Source organism: Tursiops truncatus, chromosome 1 (assembly GCF_011762595.2).
Source record: "Tursiops truncatus isolate mTurTru1 chromosome 1, mTurTru1.mat.Y, whole genome shotgun sequence".
NCBI classification, from domain to species: Eukaryota; Metazoa; Chordata; class Mammalia; order Artiodactyla; family Delphinidae; genus Tursiops; species Tursiops truncatus.
In genome coordinates, this window is record NC_047034.1 from 70,929,193 (window position 1) to 70,953,859 (window position 24,667).

The following is a 24,667-nucleotide window of genomic DNA, read 5'->3' on the forward strand; positions in this document are numbered from 1 at the left end:
CTTAATGAGAAACAGACTCCTCAAGTTACCCCAGCCGACAAGAGCAGAAGCATGATGAGATTCCTCACTTCTTCTAGTCTCCAAGTCCCCACCACACACTTCTTCAAACTGCCCCTCTGGCCTTAGCCTTCCTGTCACCAGGACTGTCAAACACCAGTTCCCCCTAGTGTTTTCCCCATTCAGAACCTGCAACGACTAGAGTCAGGCATCTTTGTCCAGTTAACACTGCTCTGCCTAGCACCTAAGGCTTTTCTTCTTGCAGGAGTTTAACAGTCCCTTCCTGCAGGAAGCCACTGCAGTCAAGCCCTACTGGAGTCCCAGTATCCTCAGCAACAGGTTTCAGTAGTGTCTACAGTAGGATTTGCATGCTGCTTGGTGAACGATACCCGGTATCTTCCATCTCTACTTGAACCTTGCTCCGAGGAGGAATCATGCCACCTATCTTGTGGCTCCTGGGCACCACAGTGCCCTACAGCTAACTCAAGTCACAGACCCTGCCACCTCCCTTTCCCATCCATCCACCCACCCAACCTGCCCCTCCCTCTCAAGCAAAAAGCTAGGAGTCCAGAAATCTCCAAGATCTATCTAGCCCCCAAGCTCTATGCAAAGCTTCCAAACCAGCCCAGGTCGATGACAACCAGTATAAATCTGACTCATCTTGAGGGACAGGCATTTCACCACTTTTTCATGTCCAACAACTCTTTCATGTCACAGAAACAATCTCCTTGACTTCCCCCAGTCTTCAGGGATACCCGAGATCAGCAACACTTTCCATATTTGGGATCACAGGCCCCTGTCCCATACAAAATTGTTGGTACAATTCCTAGAGTCTTCAATGGCCATGACCCCAGTTTAGATGGTGAGTACTCAGAAAAGATGCAAAGTAATCATAAGGCAGCTCACGATAGTTTGGAGGTTGCTTTACACAAAGTAAATATTGAGATCCAAAGATAGGATAACAAATGAGAAGGGTCCAAAAAAAGAGACCTCACTTAAAAGTAGGAAAGGGTCAGGGCAGGCAGCATCTGTCAGACTGAATGTTTTATTTCAACAGACATCCCTGGTTTAAAAAAAAAAAAAAAAAAAAAAAGATGGAGGGGTTCAACATTTCGTCACACCCAACAGAGAGCAAAACTCCCATCCAAGAACTCAGAACCCCTTCTGAGGCATCACTTGAGTCTCTGCTAGCTCCAAGACAGAAAGGAGCTGAATTTTCTAACTTTTGTTAAGAAAAATCTATCAAATATGTTCATTCTCGCAGAGGCGAGGGCTGGGTCCTCAGGGAAGGAGATCCTGGGCTTGGAACAGCTGGGGTCCCAGAGACGAAGCTGGGGGCCCGGCCAGCTGGGCAGCAGGAGATCCAGGGGGCAGTCAGGTCCACAGCCCTAGAATCCATATTTGGCTTGGGTCTGCCGGCGGCTGAGCTTGTTCTCCGACCAGGTGTTCTTCAGTTCCAGCTCCCGCTCCTTAGCCTATGCGAGGGAGAAGGGGCAGGGGAGAGTCACACTAAGGTTCTGAGAAATATTTTTCTTTTGCCTCTGTGCACTTCCCAATTTAAGTCTTTCTCCCGGGCTTCCCTGGTGGCGCAGTGGTTGAGAATCTTCCTGCTAATGCAGGGGACACAGGTTCAAGCCCTGGTCTGCGAGGATCCCACATGCCGCGGAGCAACTAGGCCCATGAGCCACAACTACTGAGGCTGCGCGTCTGGAGCCTGTGCTCTGCAACAAGAGAGGCCGCAATAGTGAGAGGCCCACACACCGTGATGAAGAGTGGCCCCCGCTTGCCACAACTAGAGAAAGCCCTCGCAAAGAAACGAAGACCCAACACAGCAAAAATAAATTTAAAAAAAAAAATTAATAAACTCCTACCCCCAACATCTTTTTTTTCACTTATTTCATTTAATAATATTGGTATGTATATTTAGAATAGTGTTACATAAAATATTTTAAAAAATAAAAAATAGAGCCTTTCTCCCATCAAAACAATTAGGTGGAAAAAGCAAATCCCTTGAAAGATTTAATTTTCCCTTATTCAAGCAGAAGGGGAAGACCCTGAGAAAGCAAAGAAAAACCATCTCTTTGGGGAGCTAATAGGGTTTAAGCAGAATAAAGACTCAAGAATCCTGGTCCTTCATCAGCTAGAATTAAAACTGAGATGCTCAAGTGGGAAATGGACAAATGAGAAACTGAATCTGGCATCTGAAAGAAAGACAACTGGCTACCTTGGATACCTAACTAGCCAAGTGGGAGAGGACAGCCTCAAAGACTTGGACAGGTCAAAACAGGACACCAACCAATAATAACTTAGTCTGGAGCCACAGTTTGCTGTTGTGTTGAATACAGTGTATATGGTACCCTAGAAATTCACACCACTTTCAAGTATAAACTGAAGCTGTGAAAAATTGACTGGAAGGAACTAGAATTAATGCTTTCTCCTTCTGACTGCAACAACTCCTGGCTCTACATTGCATTCTGGGAAGGTACAAGCGCCACCCTAGAAATGGGGCTCCTCAACCCCACTCCCACAAGCTAGCTGATACCTGCTCATTTCCCCTGGAATGGGGTGGGGTGCTAAGGGTTTGGGTTTAAAAAAAGACCCTACAGGGGAGCAGCTAGCAAAAACAAATAATTAAAAAATAAATTTAAAACAATTTTGAAAGACCCTACCCTCAAATTCTTTCCCTACAAACAATAAGACAGGGTAAGGGTACAAAGGAGTCTCTGAAAAGGAATGTGAAAATATGATAAGAACAACGAAAGCAAGTTTTGCCACGGAAATCACCAACCAGCATATACACTCCCCAGGGAAATGGCCAGGAAAGAGTCTTATTCCTGTCTGTACCCTTGACAGCATTTAGTACAGTAGGTCTCGAAAAGATATTCAGTGATTCAGTGAATATTTGAAAGCTGCCAGGTCCTATCAAATAAATACCAAGACATATTCTAATTCCAGAAGATATTCTGGATTATCTGTAATTTTGAATTATTTGCACTGATGTTTCCTGCCACAGAAATGGAGAACATAAATAAAACCAACCTCCTCACGAGGTGGATGTTTTGCTAAAAGTTGGTGAACCAATTTTTCTTTAAAGTTTTTTTTTAATTTTTAAAATTTATTTATTGGCTGCATTGGGTTTTCATTGCGGTGGGCGGGCTTCTCACTGCAGTGGCTTCTCTTGTTGCAGAGTGCGGGCTCTAGGCGCACGGGCTTCGGTAGTTGTGGCATGTGGGCTCAGAAGTTGTGGCTCGCGGGCTCTAGAGTGCAGGCTCAGTAGTTGTGGCGCACGGGCTTAGTTGCTCCGCAGCATGTGGGATCTTCCCATACCAGGGCTCGAACCCGTGTCCCCTGCATTGGCAGGTGGATTCTTAACCACTGCACAACCAGGTAAGTCCCTAAAGTTTTTAAAATTATCAGATAAACTTGCTATTTGAAAGAACCCTGTGATAAACCATTTCACTCCCCTCTTACCTTTATGCTTTGAATATCTGAATTTTCACTTACAGAGTTTATTCCAAGCACCTGTACTTGAGTCTTATCTAAAGTGAGACTGATGCAGAGTAGGAGAATTCTGAAGGACACATCCCCACCTAGTGGCCATATGGAGAACTGGGGAGGGTGCCTGCTGGAAGCTTCTTAGCCTAGATCTCAGCCTTCAAATCCCCAGGTTTACAGGGATCCTGCCTAGCAGGCCAGGGCCCTCAGCCCTCTCACCTGATGAATCAGATACGTGATCTGGTGTTTCCGCCGCTGCTGGCCTGTTGGCTGCTCACCTTTCTTCTGCAAGGGAAGAAAACAATCATTAACCCACTGAAAGAAAAGTGGAACTTTCTCACGTGCCCCAATGAGGCAAGGTTGGGCATTAAGAAACCAACTATACACAGCCCAAATCCTAGGGGGAAAAAGTCAGCTTGGAGCTGTTTTTATGTCTGTATACTTACAGTTATTTTTATTAAAGCCATTATGCAAAACTCCCAAGCTCAGACTACTTGCCTAAAATAGCCAGCTAACATCCCCATTAGACTGGAAATCCTATGGGGTCAGGACTGTCTACTACACGTCTTTGGTAAGTAACCCCACCCCGCCCCCAGCACCAAGCATGGTGTTCTGCCCACAGTGGGCACTTGATACCAGCTTTACTGCCTGCAGTCAGTCTAAAACAGCTGAAGTGCCAGGGTCCAGGAGACCTTCCTCCCTCCTTTCCTCCTGCCCTCCAGACTCTCTCACCACCCACTCTGCCCATCTCCCCTTTAGGCCCTCTTCATCTCTGTTCACCTCTCCCCAGTCAGGCCAGATGTCTAGCCTATCTCCTACCTACTGCTTACCAAGCTCTCTCCCATCAATCACCTCTGGCTGAAACCCCAGTCCCTCATTCTAGTAACTGCCAACAAACAACTTCCCTGGAATTAGATTTTCGCCATCACCCCACCTCTCTCCAGTCTTCCAGCCTCCACCCGTAACTGCACTGAACCCCTAACCAAACTTTGATGCAAATGATTTACTGTCAAAGTCTATATTGGTCTGGGCTTTCATTCTGCGGTTTTTCTGTCCTCTGCCAGTCTTGTCTCAGACTAGAAGCTTCCTAATCAGCCCCACCCAACTCCCAAAACTCCTCTCTGGAGTCTCCTCAGCACTTATGTAATCAATTTGCACCATAATCATTTACACTCAAGTGTCCTTAAATCTCTTTTTCTCAACTACACTGTAAACCCCTCAAGGACAGGAACTGTATCTTTCCTTTTTTTTCAATCTGGCTCAATACAATGAGATGATGGAAAAAAACCTTAGACCTGGGAAAACAGCAAACTCCAATTCCTTGATGCTATTTAATATCATTTAATATGACAGTTAAAGATGACAAACATAAAACATCCAGCTCCATTCCTGGCCCACAGTGAGCACTGACAACAGTAGCTATTACTATGTGATGATGCTTCTCGACCCACAGTTAGTAGAGCATGCTCTCCTAAGTGGTTTTTCCAGTAAACAATGATGGATCTATGCTGATCTAACCACAATCCTTTGCTCTGTCCTGTATGGCCGCCAACATTCAGTTAAAACAAATGGCTGGGGCTCAGATGGCCATCTGTGGCCACAGAACAAAGCAAAGAAAATGGATAGAGAAGGGAGTAAAATGCCCGACCTTGGCCTTACTGGTGCTCGGCTAGAATCCAGGGTTCCCCACATTTTCCCCCCTGTGGCAGGCTCATAAATGTCCACATTTGCTGTACTCAGCTACTAGGTGAAGAGATGTTCATCATACTGACGGAAGAAAACTAGCAGAGAGAAGGTAGGAGTGTGGTGTGGGAAATGTGAGGAGTAAAGCATCTGAAAAGACTACAGCTGGCTACAATAAATAATGGAAAGAAAGGAGAGAGAAGGACATGTACACTCAGCACCTAGGACCCCAGGGCTTCTGAGGCTCTGCTGTGCCCACACCTCACAGATGTCTGTGCCGGGTCCCAACTTAACAGAATGGAGAGAGGGATATGACTGCAGAGAGAAGGAAGAGCAGCTATGGATCCCATCCAGCCAGGGAAGCAGCCACACATATCAGAGATCTTCCCAACTGCAGGTTAGGAAACTGTTTCAACCATCCAATCTCAGTAACCAGACTCCACCACCCAGATGGAGAGCAAAGTGCTGCAAATTCTGAAAGGCGGGAGCTCTATCTGGGAGGCTTGGTGTACACTCCAGTACCAAGGGGAACAGGTGTTTGCTAAAGGTGCTGGGACAGTAACAATGGGGTTTGGGGGTCAGATTTTGCTTTGGCCACCCACTAGACCTTTCCCACTTACTTTGCTGAATGACTTCATGGTTTTCTCTTCTGTCAATGACTTGGTCATCCACTGCTGGGCCCCACTGAGCTGGTCATCACCTTTGATCTCCACAAAGTTGATCTCCTCCCTCCCTCGGTTCCTTTTGCCCTGCAGCCGCTTAAACTGGAAAAGGGGGAAAAAATTCAGGAGTGGGGGGTCTGGGTAGGGGGTCAGGAGATGTCACCAAGGATCCAGAGTTTATGGAATGGTTTGGGGCCTCCCCAATTCCATTGCACCCTTAATTCTCTCTATGCAGTATGTCCTTTCACTGTGCCACCTACCAAGTGGCCTTGAAGCCAGGTGAAAGGCTACTTCTCAGAGGTTCTCCTGGCCTCAGGGAAAGGAAGGCCAAAATGTATTCCCAAACATAAGTGAGTGCAGAGAATCACTGATATGAATTTGTATTCAAATTATTTATAAATTGTATCTGCCTAAAAGGACTGCATACTATTTTCAAATTAAGGGTACAAAAAAAAAAATTTTAGGATTTCTCTTCTAAAAATTGGTTCTTTTAACATGTCTGTTCCTTCGCATTGGTTCAGTATCACCAAATCAGCAGACCGCACAACAGACCAGACATGAGAGAAGGAGAACGTAGAGATGGGGAGAGAGGAAGCCTCAAAAAAAGACCTGGCAAATTTTCTAGGAGACAGCTACTCTTTCCTCCTCAAAAAAAAAAAACAAAAAAACATCACACCACAAGTCACCAGGAGATATGCCTAGAAGGAGTGTGAGCAAAGGGGAATTAAATTCAATAACACTCGGAAACCTGCAATGAAACCCAGGTTGTGGTCTGAGCATTAGCAAGGCCTCCTGGGGTCACTCTACCCATAAGAAGCTGACTTTTGCCACTGGATGAGCTCTCTGCTGCCTCCTAGGCTTAAAACAAAAAGGGCCTAACTACTGAACTTGTCAAGGAGGATATACACAGGGAGGTGGATGAACACAGTATTAACCACAGGCAGAAGTTTGCAAAGGGATGCACATCTTTCTGTGAAAAGGTGAGAAGAAAATTATTTTTATAAGAACTTGCATGCAAAGAGGTAGAATCCCCAATTTCTCCAACCCACTCCTAATAGGCTGTGACCTCCCTACAGATGGAATACTTTATCTCCTGAACATGACCAGATGGCCGCAGGACATGGGGTTTTCATCTTCCCTTGTGCTGAGTTGGGGAAAAGCTCAGCAGCAGGGAACACAGTGATGTGAAACACAGGGTTATTTACTGTGGCTGCCGTTCCCTCCCCAAATCCACTCGCCTTGTCTCCGTTAGTATGAATGAACCCAACGCTTCGGCTAGGCACATTACCACCCAGCGAAAAGACTCCATTTCCTTGCAACTAGATATGGCCATGTGACCAGGTTCTAGGCAGTAAGACAGAAGGGGAAGTGTTCTTAGGAACTTTCAGGAAGTCTCCTAAAAGGGGAGGTGACTTTCTTTCTCCACTCTGCTGCCTGGTATGCAGTAATGATGGCAGTGGACTTAGCTACATTCTTAATTTTTTTTTTTGCGGTACGCGGGCCTCTCACTGCTGTGGCCTCTCCCGTTGTGGAGCACAGGCTCCGGACACACAGGCTCAGCGGCCATGGCTCACGGGCCTAGCCTCTCCGCGGCATGTGGGATCCTCCCGGACCGGGGCACGAACCCGTGTCCCCTGCATCGGCAGGCGGACTCCCAATCACGGCGCCACCCGGGAAGCCCCATTCTTATTCTTATCACTAACCCTAAGAATAAAGGCCACAACCTAGGGATGGGCAAAGTAATGATCAGAAGGGGACTGGACCCCTGACAGCTTTGTGGAGCTGCCATACCAGCCTTCGCCTGCCTACCTCTAGCCTTCTTTTATGAAGAAAAAAGTTAACTTCCCTTACATAAGCCAGTATTACTTGAAGTTTCTCAATTATATGTTGCCAAACCTAATCCTAAGTGAATGTAGTTTAAAAAAAAAAGAAAGAATTTCCTTTAGCTTCAGATTTGAAACCTGGTGACCAGGGGTTAAAGATGGTCACTTGTGCTTTGTTAACTTACTGCTTCGTCATCGATGAAGGAGGCATCTGGGGCAATTTCCTGTGGGGGGACCAGAGTTGGGTCCTGTGCGGGATAGTAGCCACCACTGTAATAATCCTGCAGTCAAGGAGGGAAAAAAACACACCAACTGAGGGCACAGTGGAGAGGGGACAAAGAAAACCCTCATCAAAGAGGCAGTGGTGACACCCACACCCACACTACAGACCCTCAAATGGACCAGTAAAAGCACAGATCCTAAGGACCTACCCTATAACTCAAGAACCAGACTTTCTTCTCATCGGCACCATCCAGACGGATATTTTTTAGGGAAGAGAGGTAAGAAATAAAGACGTTCTCTCTGGCTTCAATTTACCCCCTGCTCCCCTGGCCACTTCCCAAGAGTGGTTCCCACTCCTGACCTCTACTGCGCCTCAGCCCTGCTCCTGCTCGTGAGACCCCAGCAGAATCCAGTGTGAGCAGAGGTGAGAGGTGTGAGGCATGCCATTCATGCTCCTCGTCCTATCTAGCACCCTGGACACAGGAGATCACCTGTAACAGGCAGGGAGGTTGCAGATCTCGGATAAAAATCAACCCCTACAAGGGTGGTATGGAATTTACAAAGCTGGGAACAAACCAGGTTTGCATTACCAGATTTTTAGTTCAGGAATTGATGATTTCCCTTTAGAGGTGAGCTGTCCAGATGTTGTTATGGACCCTAGAGGAAGAGGGGTGAAGGCAAGGGCAAGGCCCCTACTGTGGCCGAGTCAGGCAGCCACAGGGCTGAGAAACTGTTTCCTCCCTGCCTGCACATTTTCCTAATTCTTCCACCTTTGCCCAGAACTCCAAGAAATGCTCCTCTAAAAACATTCACTTTATAGTGAGCTATAACGGTTTAATTCTGAATAAAAATAATACATAAAAACCCAGAGTAATTAATTTTCATTAAAAGTATTGATAATAACATACATTTAAATTGCAGGGCCCCCTAGTGTATTTAAAGTGCTTTAATTTGCACAGATTACCTCAATACTGTTCGTAACTGCATACAGAATTCCAACTGATACTCATTTGCTGGATGTAAACTAGTGGTTTCTTAAGATTTTTTTTTTCTTTTCTCCTGCTAAAGAGATCAAAACACTCATGTTCCTCCTTCCTTCTAACAACCTTGAGGGGAGATGCATTATCCCTGATCAGCCTACAGGATACAACAAGGTTTAACGGCAAATAGTTCTCAAGGTCTTTGATCAGAACAGAGTGCCTTCAAAGCCCACTGCCTAGACTGTAGATAAGATTAACACTGACCATTCAGAGAATCACAGTGGCTGAAGAAGACTGAAGTCTTGAAACCATCGCATGCTGGCAGGAAAACTTCCTACAGCTGCCCAGCCACAGGACCGGCCAGAGGCCTCTGTTCCACCTCCACCACTGCCGTGAGTCCCCGAACTCCTGGGAGCTCTCTCCATCTCAGGAAGCTCTGACCACTGGAAAAGTCTTTCTTAAACCTATTTACAACCTGGCCTCATATATTCTCACTCTCTGAGGCCACATAGAACAATTTAAACAGCTCTTCCAAATAACATTTGAATAAAAAGTTATCATAACCATTTACTGAGCATTTGCTATGTTCCAGGCAGCACGCTAAACCAATGTAATTCTACCTAACAACCCTGAAGTTGCTAGTATTCTTCCCATTTTAGAGCTGAGAAATCTGAGACTCAGAGAGGCAGTTAAGTAATAGACTCACATAGTTTGAGATTCAAACTCCAAACCACCCTCAAACCCCATTCTCTATCTCTGCCCAAACTATGGTCCTCCAGCATCTTCTTTCCAGGGACTTGCCTCAGTCCCTTCAACTTCCTGTGACTCAGTCGAGGCCTCTCACCATTCTCCTTATTCCCTTTTGCATTCGACTCTCCAGATTCCCTCCTGTCCTCCACAGTCCCTCCTCTCCCTTGCAGTCCTCAGCACTCCCCGCCTCCAGAACTCTTCTTGGACTCACTGCTGTCTAGGAGTCTATGCCACAGTTCACTTATCCTCCTCACCCACATCTGCAGAAGCTACCTGGGATCTCTAAGACTAGAGATTGCTCCTCTTCCACTTTCTCCCTATACCTTTCATCAGCTCCTACAATGACATTTTGTTTTCAGAATAAACGGGTCAATTATGTGTTTCGACCTATCAGACTACAAGACTTAGCATAAAGGTAGTATGTTTTGAGGCCTGACAGGTACAGGAAAACCAAGGCACCAGAAGATTCATTAATTCAGCCAAAGTGATGCCACAGAGGCCGTATCACTGGCTCAAAGCTCTCCCTGACGGCCGTACTCCAACATTCCCTGGCCTGCCCTCCATGCCTCTTACCCACCTGATAGTAAGCACCAGCGGCATTGGCATCGCCATACGTGGAAAACTGATTGTAGCTGTAGTCATCCCCAGGCTTAGGCATCCAAGGGGCCCCACTTGAGCCTGCTGCCATCTTGAACTCTAAGGGGGCATTGGCTGCATCGTCCTGGAAGGCCGGCTCTGGTTCCGTGCCTGGAGGCAACTCTTCAGGGACAGTGGGAATGGGGTAAGGGTATGGCTCAACTCCAGGCGGCTCGGCCTTCTCAGGGAGGGAGAAAAAGTTCTCAGGGGCTACTTCCTCATCACTATCGTCCTCTTCCTGCGTGATCTGCTTCGTCACCTGCAGGGCAGCACTCTTGGCAGCAGCCTTGATAGCAGAGGGCGATGGAGTGGTGGTTGTGGTGCCCACAAGAGGGGCGAGAGAAGAGGGCTTGGTCTTAGAAGCTTGTCTGGAGGGCTTAGTGTCAGAGGAGCCATCCGAGGGTTTCCGGGAGAAGGCATGGGGCAGGAGCAACCTGTTAGTCTCTTTCACAGTCAGGTTTTTAGGTTGGGGAAGCAAGGCGGACAAACCAGTCCCCTCACTGGATCCCTGGTAAGCCCAGGTTTGGGTAAGGAGGGAAGAAAGATGACAAGTGAGATGTTATGATACATACTACTGACATTAAGAACAAGCATTACAGATATGTGCTCTAGCCTAAAATCTTACCAGCCCTGTTTCTGTCTAACCTCGGACCACTAACGTCATCCAAACTGGACTTGACTCCTCCTACCTCAGGCCATTCTGCTGTCCGCTTCTCCCAAGGTAAGATGTCATCCCTGTTTTCCTCATCCATCTCAACCCAGCTTCACTTCCCTCTGCCACAAAGCCTTCCCTGACTCTGATTTTTTTGCAAATATGATAAATACATTTGGCAAATACATCATCCCTCTTCGCAAAAAGCCCAGGGCTCTCTCCAGCTGATCACTGAACCTCTATGTCCTAACGGTTCCTCTTAACATGGGACTACTCCCTGCTTCCTTTGGATTGCCACTCAAAGTCAAGAGCGAGCCTATGTCCAAAAAAGATATTCATACATACCGCCAGAAGTTCCCTCCCCGACCCAAGAAAAGCCCTACAGACGGGGTATATTCAGCTTGCTTACGCCAGAGTCATGCATTTAACTTATCAATTTGTAAGCTAATTGGCTCAGCCTATCCAGTGTTCCTCAGCCCAACCAGAGTTGCTATTATTCATAAGAATCTCTGGGATTCTGCTTTCCATGTGCTACAGGTCCAGCTTGGCCTAACTGCAGGGCTGAGGGAGGTGTCAGTCTGAAAAAGGAGAATGGAACAAGGTCATTGTGTCACCGTCCTGGAGTACCCATCTACCTCAGCTCTCTCAGCCAAGAAATGCCCAGAATGAGTAAAATAAGACTTCTGAGTCAAGCAGGCCAGGCAGAACTGTTCATCCAGAAAATGGGCTCTTCTCCCTGCTGTCTGTGTTCACAGATTTGGGTCATTTCAGCCTGGTAGACCCCAGAGGCTCAGGTTCATAAAAGGCAGACTGAGGTGGCAGGTGGAGCACATCCTCAGGCTACCTTCAAAGTATCTGACTTCTCAGATACATCTGGGATCATGGCTACATCCCTGGGCAGTGCTGGGTCCATACTCTGCCTTAATAGCTCAGAGTTTCTCTATGCACTCATCTCTTCCTACCATCTGGAAGACTGCTTTTTACTCCTGGGGTGCCTTCTGAGCCAGTGTCCTCTCATCTCTTCAGTTGCCAGTCCACGTCCTCCAGGAAGCCATTCTGATAACAGAGAACAACTGGCTTCATTCAGTCTCAGCAAGTCAGTATCTTCCATGATTCCTCCTCCATCACCCACTACAAATATGGACACAACATCACTCTCACTAGTTATCTTTCTAACTTTCACATGACTTTGTCCTTCTAACACCTCCCAGCCACGGAAGTGACACCTTAACAGAGTCAGGGGAAGGAGCAACTTCAGCATCATATACCTAAATCATGAGACAGCAACCTTATAAAGGCAGAACTGTTTTTGTTTTTTTAGCTGTTTTGGGTCTTCGTTGCTGCACGCCGGCTTTCTCTAGTTGCGACAAACAGGGGCTACTCTTCGTTGTGGTGCACAGGTTTCTCATTGCGGTGGCTTCTCTTGTTGCGGAGCACGGGCTCTAGGCGCGCAGGCCTCAGTAGTTGTGGCTCACAGGCCCCAGGAGTTGTGGCTCTCAGGCCCCAGGAGTTGTGGCTCACAGGCCCTAGAGTGCAGGCTCAGTAGTTGCGGTGCACGGGCTTAGCTGCTCCGCGGCATGTGGGATCTTCCGGGACCAGGGATCGAACCCGTGTCCCCTGCACTGGCAGGCAGATTCTTAACCACTACACCGCCCCCAGGGAAGTCTCAAGGCAGAACTGCTTTTGCTCTTCCTGAGGCATATAATCAACATGAGGTCAGAGAGTGTATAAATCACCGAGTGTGGAGCTGAACAGGAAGAAACTTCTGGGAGCCAGAATAAAGGCACCGGGACAAGGGGAAACAGGAAACAGCAGCAAGATCATCTCCCGACACTGTCTGGTTAAGGACTTCTGGTCTTGATGACAGAGCAGCAGCCAAATGCACTAGGTAAGAGCTTGGACTCTACAGTCAGACTGCCTCAGTCTGAACCCCAGCTCTGTCCCCACTAGTTGTCTGACCTCGGGCAAGTTCCTTAAGCTCTCGTTTTCCTTGTATGTAACACGGGGATGATAATAACGCTATGACTTAGGCACTATTAGGAGGATTAAATCAGTTAAACACTGGTACAGCACTTAGTGCCTGGTAAGTGCTATTTAAGTGTTTCTTTTCCAGGTTAAAAATGAGACAGGGAGAAGATGGATAATTTTAAAGTTCAGATGTTCCATAACAACATTTTGACCAATCCATTTACTCTACCGTTCCTAAATAATCCTTTTACCTGAAATGTAATGGATCAAATTGAGTTCCAATTCATCTCCCTACCACGCCTGTCCTCTAGGAGAGACGCCAGTGCGCTGAAGCCAGGGAACAGCCAGGAGAGGGTAGAGAAGCACGAGGTCTGATGTTATCAGGAAAACAAAACTACACCCAAACAGGCAGTCGTCCAATACTTGCATTTGCTCTACGCCTGACCTGGAAATTTCCCATCTTTCAGGAAGCAATATGGGAAGAGAAGAAATGGCTTCTATTACATCACAAAGCTTACCTGAAGGACAGTTTTCTTCTTTGTGGGTTCATCTTCCTCGGAATCTGACTAAGAGAAAAAGAAATGGAATAAGGCCTCACTGTTTAAGGACAGTGGAGAAGCACCCACATTAAATGAAGCACAAATAAAGGACTGGACAACAGGGGTCATCATCCCGTCTGAGCCCCTCCTCTGTAAGCGAGATGCACCCCCCAGAACCAGCCAAAAAGCAGAGCTTCCTTCCTGCTCTCAAACGGCTTCAGAAAACAAGGTATGCGTTGACCACCCCTGGTTACTCATTCCCATACCTCCAGACCTGTTGCACAGCCTTCTTAGCATCCATTTCTAGTCCTTTAAATTAAGACTACTTCCTCCCATTCAGTCTTTGGTGGAAAGAAAAAGCTACACCCATTCTTCTTCCTATAAATCTGTCCACTAGAAGATGAATGGGATTTGGCCCACAATCTCACCCAATCTCAGTTTCACTTCTAAAACCACTTATATAGACTACATAACCACAGGGCTGGGGAACTCCAGTGGGATTAAGTGGTATGTTAACTACTCTTCTATGAGGTATTAAAGGTCAAAGCCATTGGAGAAATCCATTCCCTCTCGAAGTATGATCTATTGTCTGCCAGACAGAGTTGTTTGTGTCCAGGAAGAAGGCGAGCAAATGATGACTGTGAGAATTTGGAGCAAGAAGGGAGCTCATCTGTGTTACTCCTCTGACTCATCAGGATTGTTTCTAATACAAGCTCTCACACTAAAAATGTCTAAACTTTTAGCTCAATACCAGTTCCTCAGCATCTCCAACTATCAGAAAGATGCAAGGCATATGAAGAGCAAGCTTTCACATTTTATTTTAAAAAATTAATATCCAAACTGAGAACCTTAAAAGTTTTCCATTTGTTCTTAGCACCTTGGTTTGGGGCATCTGTAAACAAAGGTGATTAGGCAAGAATCTAAGATCCTATTCATCTCCAAGATTCTAAAGAACTCAAATCCTCTGCCTGTCTTTCTCAACTGACCCTCATATCTCACAAGTTCCTTTTGGGGTTTTTTTGGGGGGGTTTTTTTGTTTTTTTATATTTTATTTTTATTTATTTATTTTTTTGGCCACACCGCATGGCATGCGGGATCTTAGTTTCCCCACCAGGGATCGAACCTACGCCCTCTGCAGTGGAAGCACAGAGTCTTAACCACTGGACCGCAGGGAAGTCCACAGGTTCCTTTTTGGATTTGTGTGCTACAAGGACTTTTTGATCATCATTACTCAGAACCTACTGTATGCAAGACACTGTGCCAGGCACCGTAGACAGAGTTTCCCAGTTGGTGTCCTATGGCTGGGTTATAGGTACTATGATGATACTGACCCACTCAGCCCACAGGGCATCAGGCAGGGCTTGGAGCAGGTAGAGTCCTGGCCCACTGGTTTCCAGAGGCACAGCCTGTACCACTTCCCCCACTGTGCTTCAAAGATTTTCTTGTGTGCCATGACATGAAAAAAGTCCCTGCCCTCAAGAAACTTACAGTCCAGTTAAGAAGAATGACAAGTACCCAAATAACTGTAATAAAGGCAGTAAAAAGATAAGGGCATCAAGTGTGGTTCCAACATCCCCTCAAAGAATTGGCTGATCCTCCATTTGTGCTTTCTTTCACGTAAGTCCCCCACCTTATTACTCCCTCTCCCCTACCTGAGTCACTGACACCTCTCACTCTCCTGTCAGTCTGCACTCTGTACTTCCTGACTCAAAACTCCTGAAGTCTTTCTGAAGAAGCTCACCTTGCTCTTTTTCACTCTGTGTCCCTAAGTTATTCATTTGTCTGGGGTGGCATCATGCTAACAATGATTCATTTGTGCTTGCTGTGTAAATGTTACATTTTTCACGTGCGTATTCTTCCCTTTACTCTGACAGCCAAGGCCCTATCTTACAGTTCGATATTACCTCACAGTAGTCAGTACACAATGATTTTAATTACTAACTGCTGCCAATTGTAGTATTAAAAAAACCTGTTAAGAGAAATCTGTCTTAGACTTCCCTGGTGGCACAATTGTTAAGAGTCTGCCTGCCAACGCAAGGGACATGGGTTCGAGCCCTGGTCCAGGAAGATCCCACATGCCGCAGAGCAACTAAACGCGTGCACCACAACTACTGAGCCTGCGCTCTACAGCCCGCAAGCCACAACTACTGAGCCCGTGTGCCACAACTACTGAAGCTCACGCACCTAGAGACCATGCTCCTCAACAAAGAGAAGCCACCGCAATGAGAAGCCCACGCACCGCAACGAAGAGTAGCTCCCACTCGCCGCAACTAGAGAAAGCCCGTGTGCAGCAATGAAGACCCAACACAGCCAAAGACAGATAAACAAAACAGGGCTTCCCTGGTGGCGCAGCGGTTGAGAGTCCGCCTGCCGATGCAGGGGACACAGGTTTGTGCCCTGGCCTGGGAAGATCCCACATGCCGCGGAGCGGCTGGGCCCGTGAGCCATGGCCACTGAGCCTGCACGTCCAGAGCCTGTGCTCCGCAACGGGAAAGGCCACAGCAGTGAGAGGCCCGCGTACCACACACACACACAAAAAAATTAATTAAATAATAATAATAAACAAAATAAATAAATATATATTTTTAAAAAAAGAGAAATCTGTCTTAGTACTTAAATATGGGGGTAAGAGAAAGGGCAGTAAAGGACAGGACAGTCATTTGCTGAGTAGCTACTATGTGGCAGGCAATTTATTCACAAGTTTTTATTCAATCCTGAATAAAATTTCAAGGTAGGCATTATTATCTCAACTTTACAGGTAAAGAAAATAAGGCTCAGAGAGGTTAAATAATTGCTAGTACACGGCAGAACCGGGATCTGAATCAGTTTAGGCTCCCATGCTTTTGCAGCAACATCTGTCACGTTTTTGCAGCTGAGCTGTGCGTGTCCAGACCTGAGATCCACACTGATCAGATCCCACATGAAACAGCCGAGAGCACAAGGCACAACATCAGAAATACAGGTTTATAGCTAGTGGGAAGCAGCCACATGGCACAGGGATATCGGCTCGGTGCTTTGTGACCGCCTGGAGGGGTGGGATAGGGAGGGTGGGAGGGAGGGAGACCAAGAGGCAAGAGATATGGGAACATATGTATATGTATAACTGATTCACTTTGTTATAAAGCACAAAGTAACACACCATTGTAAAGCAATTATAGCCCAATAAAGATGTTAAAAAAAAAAAAAGAAATACAGGTTTGAATCTCAGCTTTGCCACTCATTGGCTGGGAGGATCCCCAAAGAGCCATTTAACCCCCCAAGCCTCAGTTAGCAATAATACTTATCCATGTCACAACATTGTTCTAAAGACTGCATGAGCTACTATCCATGAAAATGTATATAAACTAAAATTCTTAACAGAGTTCAAGGATTACTATTCTCTCTGGTCTGCCAAGATGTCAAACACAACCGAAGAATAAGGCTTAAGCCCCAAACACCCAAGCATTTCTGACCTTTTCTCTCTGTTCCAAACTCCCACTGCCTCAGGGGCTACTGACCATTTCCCTTGTCTTCTGACCGTGAAGACTTTTCTCCTTTCCAGCAGACCACACAGAGCCACCTCACTATGGGGTATACAAGGTTTTCATGAAGTCCCCAGGCACATTTAAACTTTAACATCTAAGGCAATACGTCCAATGGAAACAATCTGAAAATAAAATTTTATCAAGTTTAAGATGATTACGTTTATAAAATTGTACAAGCATACTTTTATTTTTCAGATCCTGTGACAAACAGAAAGTGGCTACTTTGAAAGTGTAGGCAAACTGTCCCACGGCTAATAGAACTGAAGGCCAGATCAGCTGTGGGAAGAAAATTCAATTTTTCCTTAAATGTCAGATTGTTTCCATTACACTGTCAACCTAAGTTGTTTTATTTTTTCCAACCTAAGTTTAAAAGCACGTGTGCGCACACACGCACACGCACACACACACACACAAACTGTACAAAGACTTTAGGAACACCTTATTAATTCTGGATTTAGAGAACTGCTATGGCTACTCACAATCATCCTTCTTTGAACGTTTTGTACTAACCTAATAAACTCCATTATAAACCATCTCAAGACGGGCACAAAATATGACAGACTCCCTAAAACAGAACACTAAGACCCTCAAAAACATGTGCTGAGCCCCTAAACACTTCTTAAGTCATGACTATTCATCTTTGAGCGAGGGGTAGAAATAAATCTTTACCTCTTAAAGCTGGCAAACAGGACTCCGAGACATTCAGTAATCTACCCAGGGCCACAGAGGAAGTCCAGGGCCATTGGGAGGGTGAGGAAATAGAATGAGAACCACCTCTTGCCCCCTGAACTAACTTTAGCCAACTAAAGAGGTTGGAAACACAGGACTCACTGGTTCACTATGAAAAGAGGCCTAGATGCCACTCAAAATACTTCTGGGCATGTGGGGGCCTGAATGAAAACTAACAGGAAGCGAAAGGAAAGCTCAGCAAGGAATTATCCAAATACCTCAAACAAAAAAATAAACTTCAGTTCAGAGTACCGAAAAGGAGGAGATAAATAAGCCAAAAGCTAAGAGATGTGCCACATATCCTCCAGTCACAGGGTAGGGGTTGGAGTCGGGGGGATACAGCTGTCTTGGAGCAGTTAAAAGAAAAATTAATTCAGCTTCTATCAGGAACCAGCTAGAAGCAATGGGCTTAGCCTAAATACAGTATTTAACTAAGACACAAGAACTTCCTTGATGGTGAGAGGCACATGAGTATACTGGGTTTTTCCCCCTTATCATGGTAAAACATATATAACATAAAATTTATCATTTTAACCATTTGTAAATGTACAATTCAGTGGCAGTAAGTACATTCACAATATTGTATAACCATCACCACTATTTCCAGAGCTTTTTCATCACCCCAAATAGAAACTCTGTACCTACTGAACAATAATTCCCTATTGCCCAGCCCCCAGTAACCTCTACTCTACTTTCTATCTCTGGATTTGCCTACTCTAGGTACCTCATATAAATGGAATCATACAATAGGTGTCCTTCTGTGTCCAGCTTATTTTACTTAGCATGATGTCTGCAAAGTCCATCCATGTTGTAGCATGTACCAGATTGCATTCCTTTTTAAGGCTGAATAATATTCCATTGCATGTATATACCACACTTTTGTTTATCCACTCATCTGTTGATAAGTTGGGCTGTTGCGCTGTTGCCACCTTTTGGCTACTGGCTACTGTGAGTAGTGCTGCTGTGAACACTGGCATACAAGTATCTGTGTGAGTCCGTTTTCAATTCTTTTCACCTAGGAGTGAAAATGCTGGATCACATGCTAATTCTAATAAACTTTTTGAGGACCTGCCAAACTGTTTTCCACAGGAGTATATTAAATGGAGGCTGTGGAGTCAATTCCTAGAGAATGCTAAAGACCAGCAAATGGTGATCTGAGTGGGTCTGTTTCATTAGACCCAGAAAGAAGGGTGATGCTAGAGATACGGGAGCACCCAGGGCTGGAAGAAGTACGCTGGGCCAGAACAGGCATTCCCGGGTTTTAGAGACACAAACCGGTTGTGTCTCTTAAGAAGAAAGTATTGTATTTCTTCTTGGCCTCATTAGAGCCTGAGCCTCAATGGCCACCACTGTCCTCTCTGTTCCAGCTGCCAAGAGTGACAAGACACACACACCCAGAGACTGCTGAGCAAGAACGGAAACAGACATTTTCCATTAAGCCAGGCCCAGTGGGATCTGCTAATCTATCAGAGCCTCATTCCCCGTGGCAGCCTCCCTCTTATCTTTCCAGGCTCTGGTTCTGACAGACTCCCTCTCCAAAAAAGCAATCACTAGTTGCCAGGGCCAGGAGCCAAGAAGAAAATCAGGGCCCAAGCACAGCCTCTCCTACCCCCAGGCTCCAAACTCTAATCACTTCTACACTCCTCTCTGCTATTATCCCAATTAGCTAGATTCATCAACTTCTCTACCCTTTGGTCTCAAATATGTTCTTACATCTGCCCTTCAGTTAGGACGTCATTTTCTCTCCCACTTTTGCACTGCTCATCGTATCACTTTCATAGTTCCGGTTGCTCAAGGTGGTTCTATCTTTTTGGTAGGCACTATGATAGAAAGGAACAGAACACACCCTGGGTACGACTTCTGCTACTCCCCAACTGTGTGATTTTAGCTCTGCTCTCTAAATTCCTATCTCCTCACCTGTAAACTAGGGGTAACACTTAGCTCACAGAGTCGCTGAAGTGCCCAGCACCATGTCGGACACTATGCAAGTGCCCCACAGGTGTTAGGGCGCTCCTCCTTCCCTTTCTATCTAGGGCTAAATCTTAGCTAAATCCACCGCAGTCTACTCTTATATTACTTGGCTAACAGAAATGAGCAAAATTAGTGAACTTGCAATCTCACAGCTTCAAATCTTCCACTACCTGGGTAAACAATCTAAAAGGACGGGTAATACTGATCCAGATAACCCTAAAATTTCTATTTGTGTTGTAATGCACACTATATGACAGAAAACTCTTACAGCAAACTTATTCTTCTAATTTTGTTTTTTTTGGTATCCTAATTTTAGAAGTCTGCATCCCCTAAGCCCGCAAAATCAACAATAAACCACTGTTCAGAAAAAGAACAGTAAGAAGGGAAAAGGAAAGGATGGTTCTCCATTTTATGGGTCATTCCTAATTCCTCACAGAAGTCAAAAGCTGACTGATTTTGATTTTGCAGTGCACCTGGAGAGAGAAATTTGGTACCACCCTGTCCCCGGACTGCAGCTGACTGATGAGCTCACCCAAACCAATCATATCCTCTCCCCTGGAAAACCAGAACTGGGACTGAGATTGTAGGTCAATCTGAGCCAATCACTAAAAGGAAGAAACTAAAAACCAAGGAGGTATGGGTGGCCATCTTTCACCTGCAACAAAAGTTGAGAAGTGGAAACTGGTCTGCAGACAAGGAAGAATGAAGCAGATGTGCAGAGAAGCTGTGTGGGTCTCCGACAGATCTCCAATTCCTGATTCCAGGCCCTTTCCAAGGTACCTCAGTATACTTATGACGCATTTCCATTTAAGCCAGCTAGGAGCGGTTTCTGATACTTGTAACCAATTAAATCTAATCCCCAATCTGCTCAGCCTCTGTATTCCCTAAATGCACCACTACCCTCCCAGCTGCCTGAGCCAAAAGGCAAGGGATCAGCCGGGAATCCTCTCCTTCACCCATGACACCCAATCAATTCCCTAGTCTTAAAACGTCTACCTCAGAAAAAGACCTGGAGCCTCCAGCTCTCTCCAGCCCCCGCTACTCCCTTATCCAGGCCGCCATCATCTTTCACACTCTCTGCCAGTCTTGCTCCCTCCAGATCTTTCAGCACCCTGCGATCAGAGAATTCCTGCTCAGACTTCAAGGGCTCTTCACTACCCTAGAATTATGTACAAAGGCCTTGGCATGGTTTCCAAGACCCATTATCATCTAGCCTCAGCCTCTTTCTCTCTAGCTTCACCCCTCATCACTGCCCCGCCCACCCATGCGCTCCAGCCATGGTGCCTTACAAAAGGTTCCCCCAAAGCATTTTCATTCTCTCACCTCTGGGCTTTTGTACATTCTGTTCCCCTGCCTGATGTTCTCCTCTCCATCGCCCCTTTCTCTGGCTACCTTCTGCTCATCTGTCTTATCTCTGAAGTTTAGACATCGACTCCTCCTGGAAGCCTCCCCAACCTGTGAACTGGGTTAGTGCCCCAGAGGAGTGCTCCCATGGCACCAGCTCTATCATGGTTCTTCTCTGACTTGACCTAAAATCTATTTCCTTGTCTGTCTCCCCCACATTGACCATAAACTCCTTTTGTGACAGGATCTATCATGTTCACTACTGTACTCTTAGCTCCTGGCACAGAGAAGCAGCTCAATACTGAACGAACAAATGAATGAAAATTCAGAGTAATTATTTCTACTTCAGCACCAAACCCTAAAGGGAAATTATTTAAGGAAACCTAATTCATTCACTCAAATGTTTACTGAGAGCCCAATAAGCACAAGACACAGAGCTTGGAACCACAGGGCCTTAGAACCACAACTATTTCAAAGGCGAAAGTCACCCTCACCTAATCACCTTGGAACTCTCTTAGGCTACACTTCCCAGGAACTATATGTTCAGAAAACAAAAATACTAACTTGAACAGAACAAAAATGGGAAACTGAACCAGCTAAGGGCTAGGATTTGGCTTTATTTTAATTATCCACATCAGGATTCACCTCAGGAATTTAGTAAATTATACTCACAAAGGAGGGACAGTTAGAAGTCCTCAGAGTTTTCTGCCACTTCAGCCAGCCTAAATGGAAGATTCTACAGCCTCTACCAGCACCTTTTTTGTTGTTTTTTTTTTGTGGTACGCAAGCCTCTCACCGTTGTGGCCTGTGGTTGCGGAGCACAGGCTCCGGACGCGCAGGCTCAGCGGCCATGGCTCACGGGCCCGACCGCCCCACAGCATCTTCCCTGAATGGGGCACGAACCTGTGTCCCCTGCATCGGCAGGCGGACTCTCAACCACTGCGCCACCAGGGAAGCCCCCAGCAACTTTTCTTAATGCTACCTTTGCAGACCTAAAAATGAGCCTTTCCACCGTCACTGTGGAGGGTGGAGGGAGGCAGGTTTAAAGTGCCATCTTCCACCAGATGTAACAATTAGGCTGCGAGAAAAGTTGGTGGGAAAATTGTGAAAAGAAAACACCCCAAACAACAAACCTATTTTCCTCTGTTCTACTCAGGGACTTTCCTTTGTTCCAGGTTAAATCAAGACCAAACTAAGTTTCAGTGGAGCAATACAAGCCTTTCTGGGAACCTAAACTTAGAAATGACAAACTCAGGTGAGAAAGAAGGGGGAAACGATATGGAAAAAAGTTTGGAACAGGGCCTCTCTGGTGGCGCAGTGGTTGAGAGTCCACCTGCCGATGCAGGGGACATGGGTTCGTGCCCCGGTCCGGGAAGATCCCACATGCCGCGGAGCGGCTGGGCCCGTGAGCCATGGCCGCTGAGCCTGTGCGTCCGGAGCCGGTGCTCTGCAACGGGAGAGGCCACAACAGTGAGAGGCCCGCGTACAGAAAGAGAAAAAAAAAAAAAAAAAGTTTGTAACAAGGTAGTAAAGGAGATTCTGGAAACTCCTTCTATAAAGAATCCATATTCATTTGAGTTCATTCACTCAAAATATTTAGGTAGCATTTAGCTTGTGCCAGGCACTGTTTTAACCACCAGGGATATGGCAGCGAATAAAATAAACAATAAGCCTATCTTCATGGAGCTTGTATACAAGCAAAAGGAGAATGGCAAATAAAATATACAGTATGCTAGACGGTGGTATAGTATTTTAGATGTCAGTGCTACAGAGAAAAATAAAAGAAGTGGGGTGGGGAGGAGCATGTGACAGGAAGTTGCAATTTAAATAGGTCGGCTAGGAAGTCCTCACCGAGAACGTGTCTTTTAAGCCAAGATTTGAAAGAGGTGAGGAAAAGAACATTAATACATGGAGGGGGGGGGGGCGGTGGGGGGGGGGAGAAATAGCCTCCAGGCAGAGTCTGAAGAAAAGAAAGGGCAAGAATCAGCTTCTCTCAGAGGGTTACCAAAGGTGAGCCAGGGATTGACCTAATTAACCTTTTAGAAGAGAGAGAATGGAAAGAACTCCAAATAACTGTAAAGTATTACCTGCCCCTAGGCTGTCTCCTTTATCCCCCAAAGTGCTCACCCCAGAAAAAGCCTTCAATTTTTCTGATACAACATTCAGAAAACGACAAGAGCTTGGTTGCCTCTCTAGGACCCAAATGTCCTAATTCACCTAGGCTTGAGAAATACCTAAACCGTGAAACTGAGGCACAGGCCTGGAGTTCAGATAAACCCTTAATCTTCACTCTGCCCTTTGCCAGGTAAGATCATGCATACTGGACACCTGTTTCTCATCTGTAAAAATTAGAATGTTATCTCCCAGAGTTCTGTGACAATTGAAGGAAAGGGCCAGTGCCTGGTAAACGATCTATACTAACCAAATACTCAATTTCTTCCCTAACTCCCCTCAAACACAGAATCCAGGATTCCTATCCTTTTCGTTCCGAAGCCTGATGCTTTTAAGTTCAGAGGCAAAGGAAAAGGTTAGTCCTGAATGTTCAGCAAGGGCTCAGGAATCCTGTCTCCTGTTACCTAAGGTGCCAGATTTTATGCTGTTCTCAGTATAAGACAGAAAGAGGAAAAAAAACAAAAACAAAACTGGGCTGCGGTGAAGATGCAACAAGGCGGAGTGGAACCACGTGTCCCTAGGCCTGGGCCTGTCAGTGCCAGGTGATGGTATATGGCCCTTCTGCAGGCGAATCCAGCTTGAAGAAACCCGCATGGACAAATACCCTAACTCCCCGAAGCCGACAAACTTCAGCTCAATTCATCGCACTGTACCAGGAATCCAGCGGTCCGGAATCAACGGATGCATTTACAGGAGAGAGTCTCGCAATCTCCACAAGTCCCTCCTACAGCTGAGCCCATGCCCAAACCCAATGGGCAGTTTGGGGGTGCCCTCCTCAGATACTCACATCCCCCTTATGCAGCTCTGGCGCCGCAATCTTCACCGGCTCTGTCCTCTTCTTTGGCTTGGGAAGCCCCAGGGGGGGCCCGGCCCCGCCGATATTGGGGGGCAGACTGAGGCCAGGGCCTCTGGGCGAGGGCAGCCCCAATCCCAGCCCCTCCCCAATTCCCGCCGCTTCAGCCGGGCTCACGCCTGGAGGTGGAGGGAAGCCTCCCAAACCGAAGGGCAAGGAGGGAGGAGGCTGGAGCCGGGGGTCTCCGGTGGGTGTGGGCAGCAACAACGGCGGGGGAAAGGCTGGGGCCAGCATCTGGGGGGAAGGAGGCAGCAAGCCCGGACCCTTGGGCGCGGGAAGAGAAGCGAACAAGCCCCCTAAAGTGGGCCCAGGTGTAGGGGCTGCCGTCTCCTCCTCCTCCTCCGGCTCCGGCTCAGCCTCATCCGGCTCACTCTCATCGCTGCTGGCGTAAGCAACCAGCGACATGGCGCCTCCCGCCTTTGGGGCGCCCTTGCCGGCAGACGAGGCCTACTTGACACCGGGGATGTCCGGAGGCCTAGTGGGCCCCGCTAGTTAGCGGGGCGGTGAACCAAAAAGCCCGCCTTCTCCGTACTCTAGGGGTAGCCCCGGTAGAGGCCCATGCCCACAGTTGATTTCCACCGAATAAGCCTTCCCTCTCCACTTAGGCTCCTAGTCCCGGGCAACTACACACAGCTAATGGCCGCCGAGTCACTCCACCTCCTCCTCG

At 46.7% G+C, this 24,667-nt stretch overlaps 1 protein-coding gene and 1 long non-coding RNA gene across 4 annotated transcripts; one reads left to right on the forward strand and one right to left on the reverse strand.

Moving 5' to 3' along the window:
* Positions 1 to 992: 992 nt before the first annotated feature.
* PRCC (proline rich mitotic checkpoint control factor) lies at positions 993 to 24,667 on the reverse strand. 3 transcript variants are annotated; one of them, XM_004311887.4, is made up of 7 exons: positions 23,935 to 24,661; positions 13,387 to 13,434; positions 10,190 to 10,756; positions 7,846 to 7,941; positions 5,796 to 5,939; positions 3,712 to 3,777; positions 993 to 1,472 (listed from the first exon to the last, which is right to left on the reverse strand). In XM_004311887.4, exons 1-7 carry the CDS (start codon positions 24,403 to 24,405, stop codon positions 1,386 to 1,388), a joined length of 1,479 nt encoding a protein of 492 aa, XP_004311935.1. In that variant the 5' UTR covers positions 24,406 to 24,661; the 3' UTR covers positions 993 to 1,385. The 3 variants fall into 3 exon arrangements, 2 of the variants coding, with proteins under 2 accessions (XP_004311935.1, XP_019788700.1); XR_002175974.3 differs by lacking the exons at positions 993 to 1,472; positions 3,712 to 3,777 and having other exon boundaries at positions 5,922 to 5,939; positions 9,127 to 10,756; positions 23,935 to 24,666; XM_019933141.3 differs by lacking the exons at positions 993 to 1,472; positions 3,712 to 3,777; positions 5,796 to 5,939 and adding an exon at positions 5,946 to 6,807 and having other exon boundaries at positions 23,935 to 24,667.
* LOC141278965 (uncharacterized) lies at positions 10,748 to 22,205 on the forward strand. Its single transcript, XR_012332486.1, has 3 exons — positions 10,748 to 13,636; positions 20,100 to 20,407; positions 22,151 to 22,205. It is a non-coding gene; the product is annotated as an uncharacterized lncRNA (long non-coding RNA).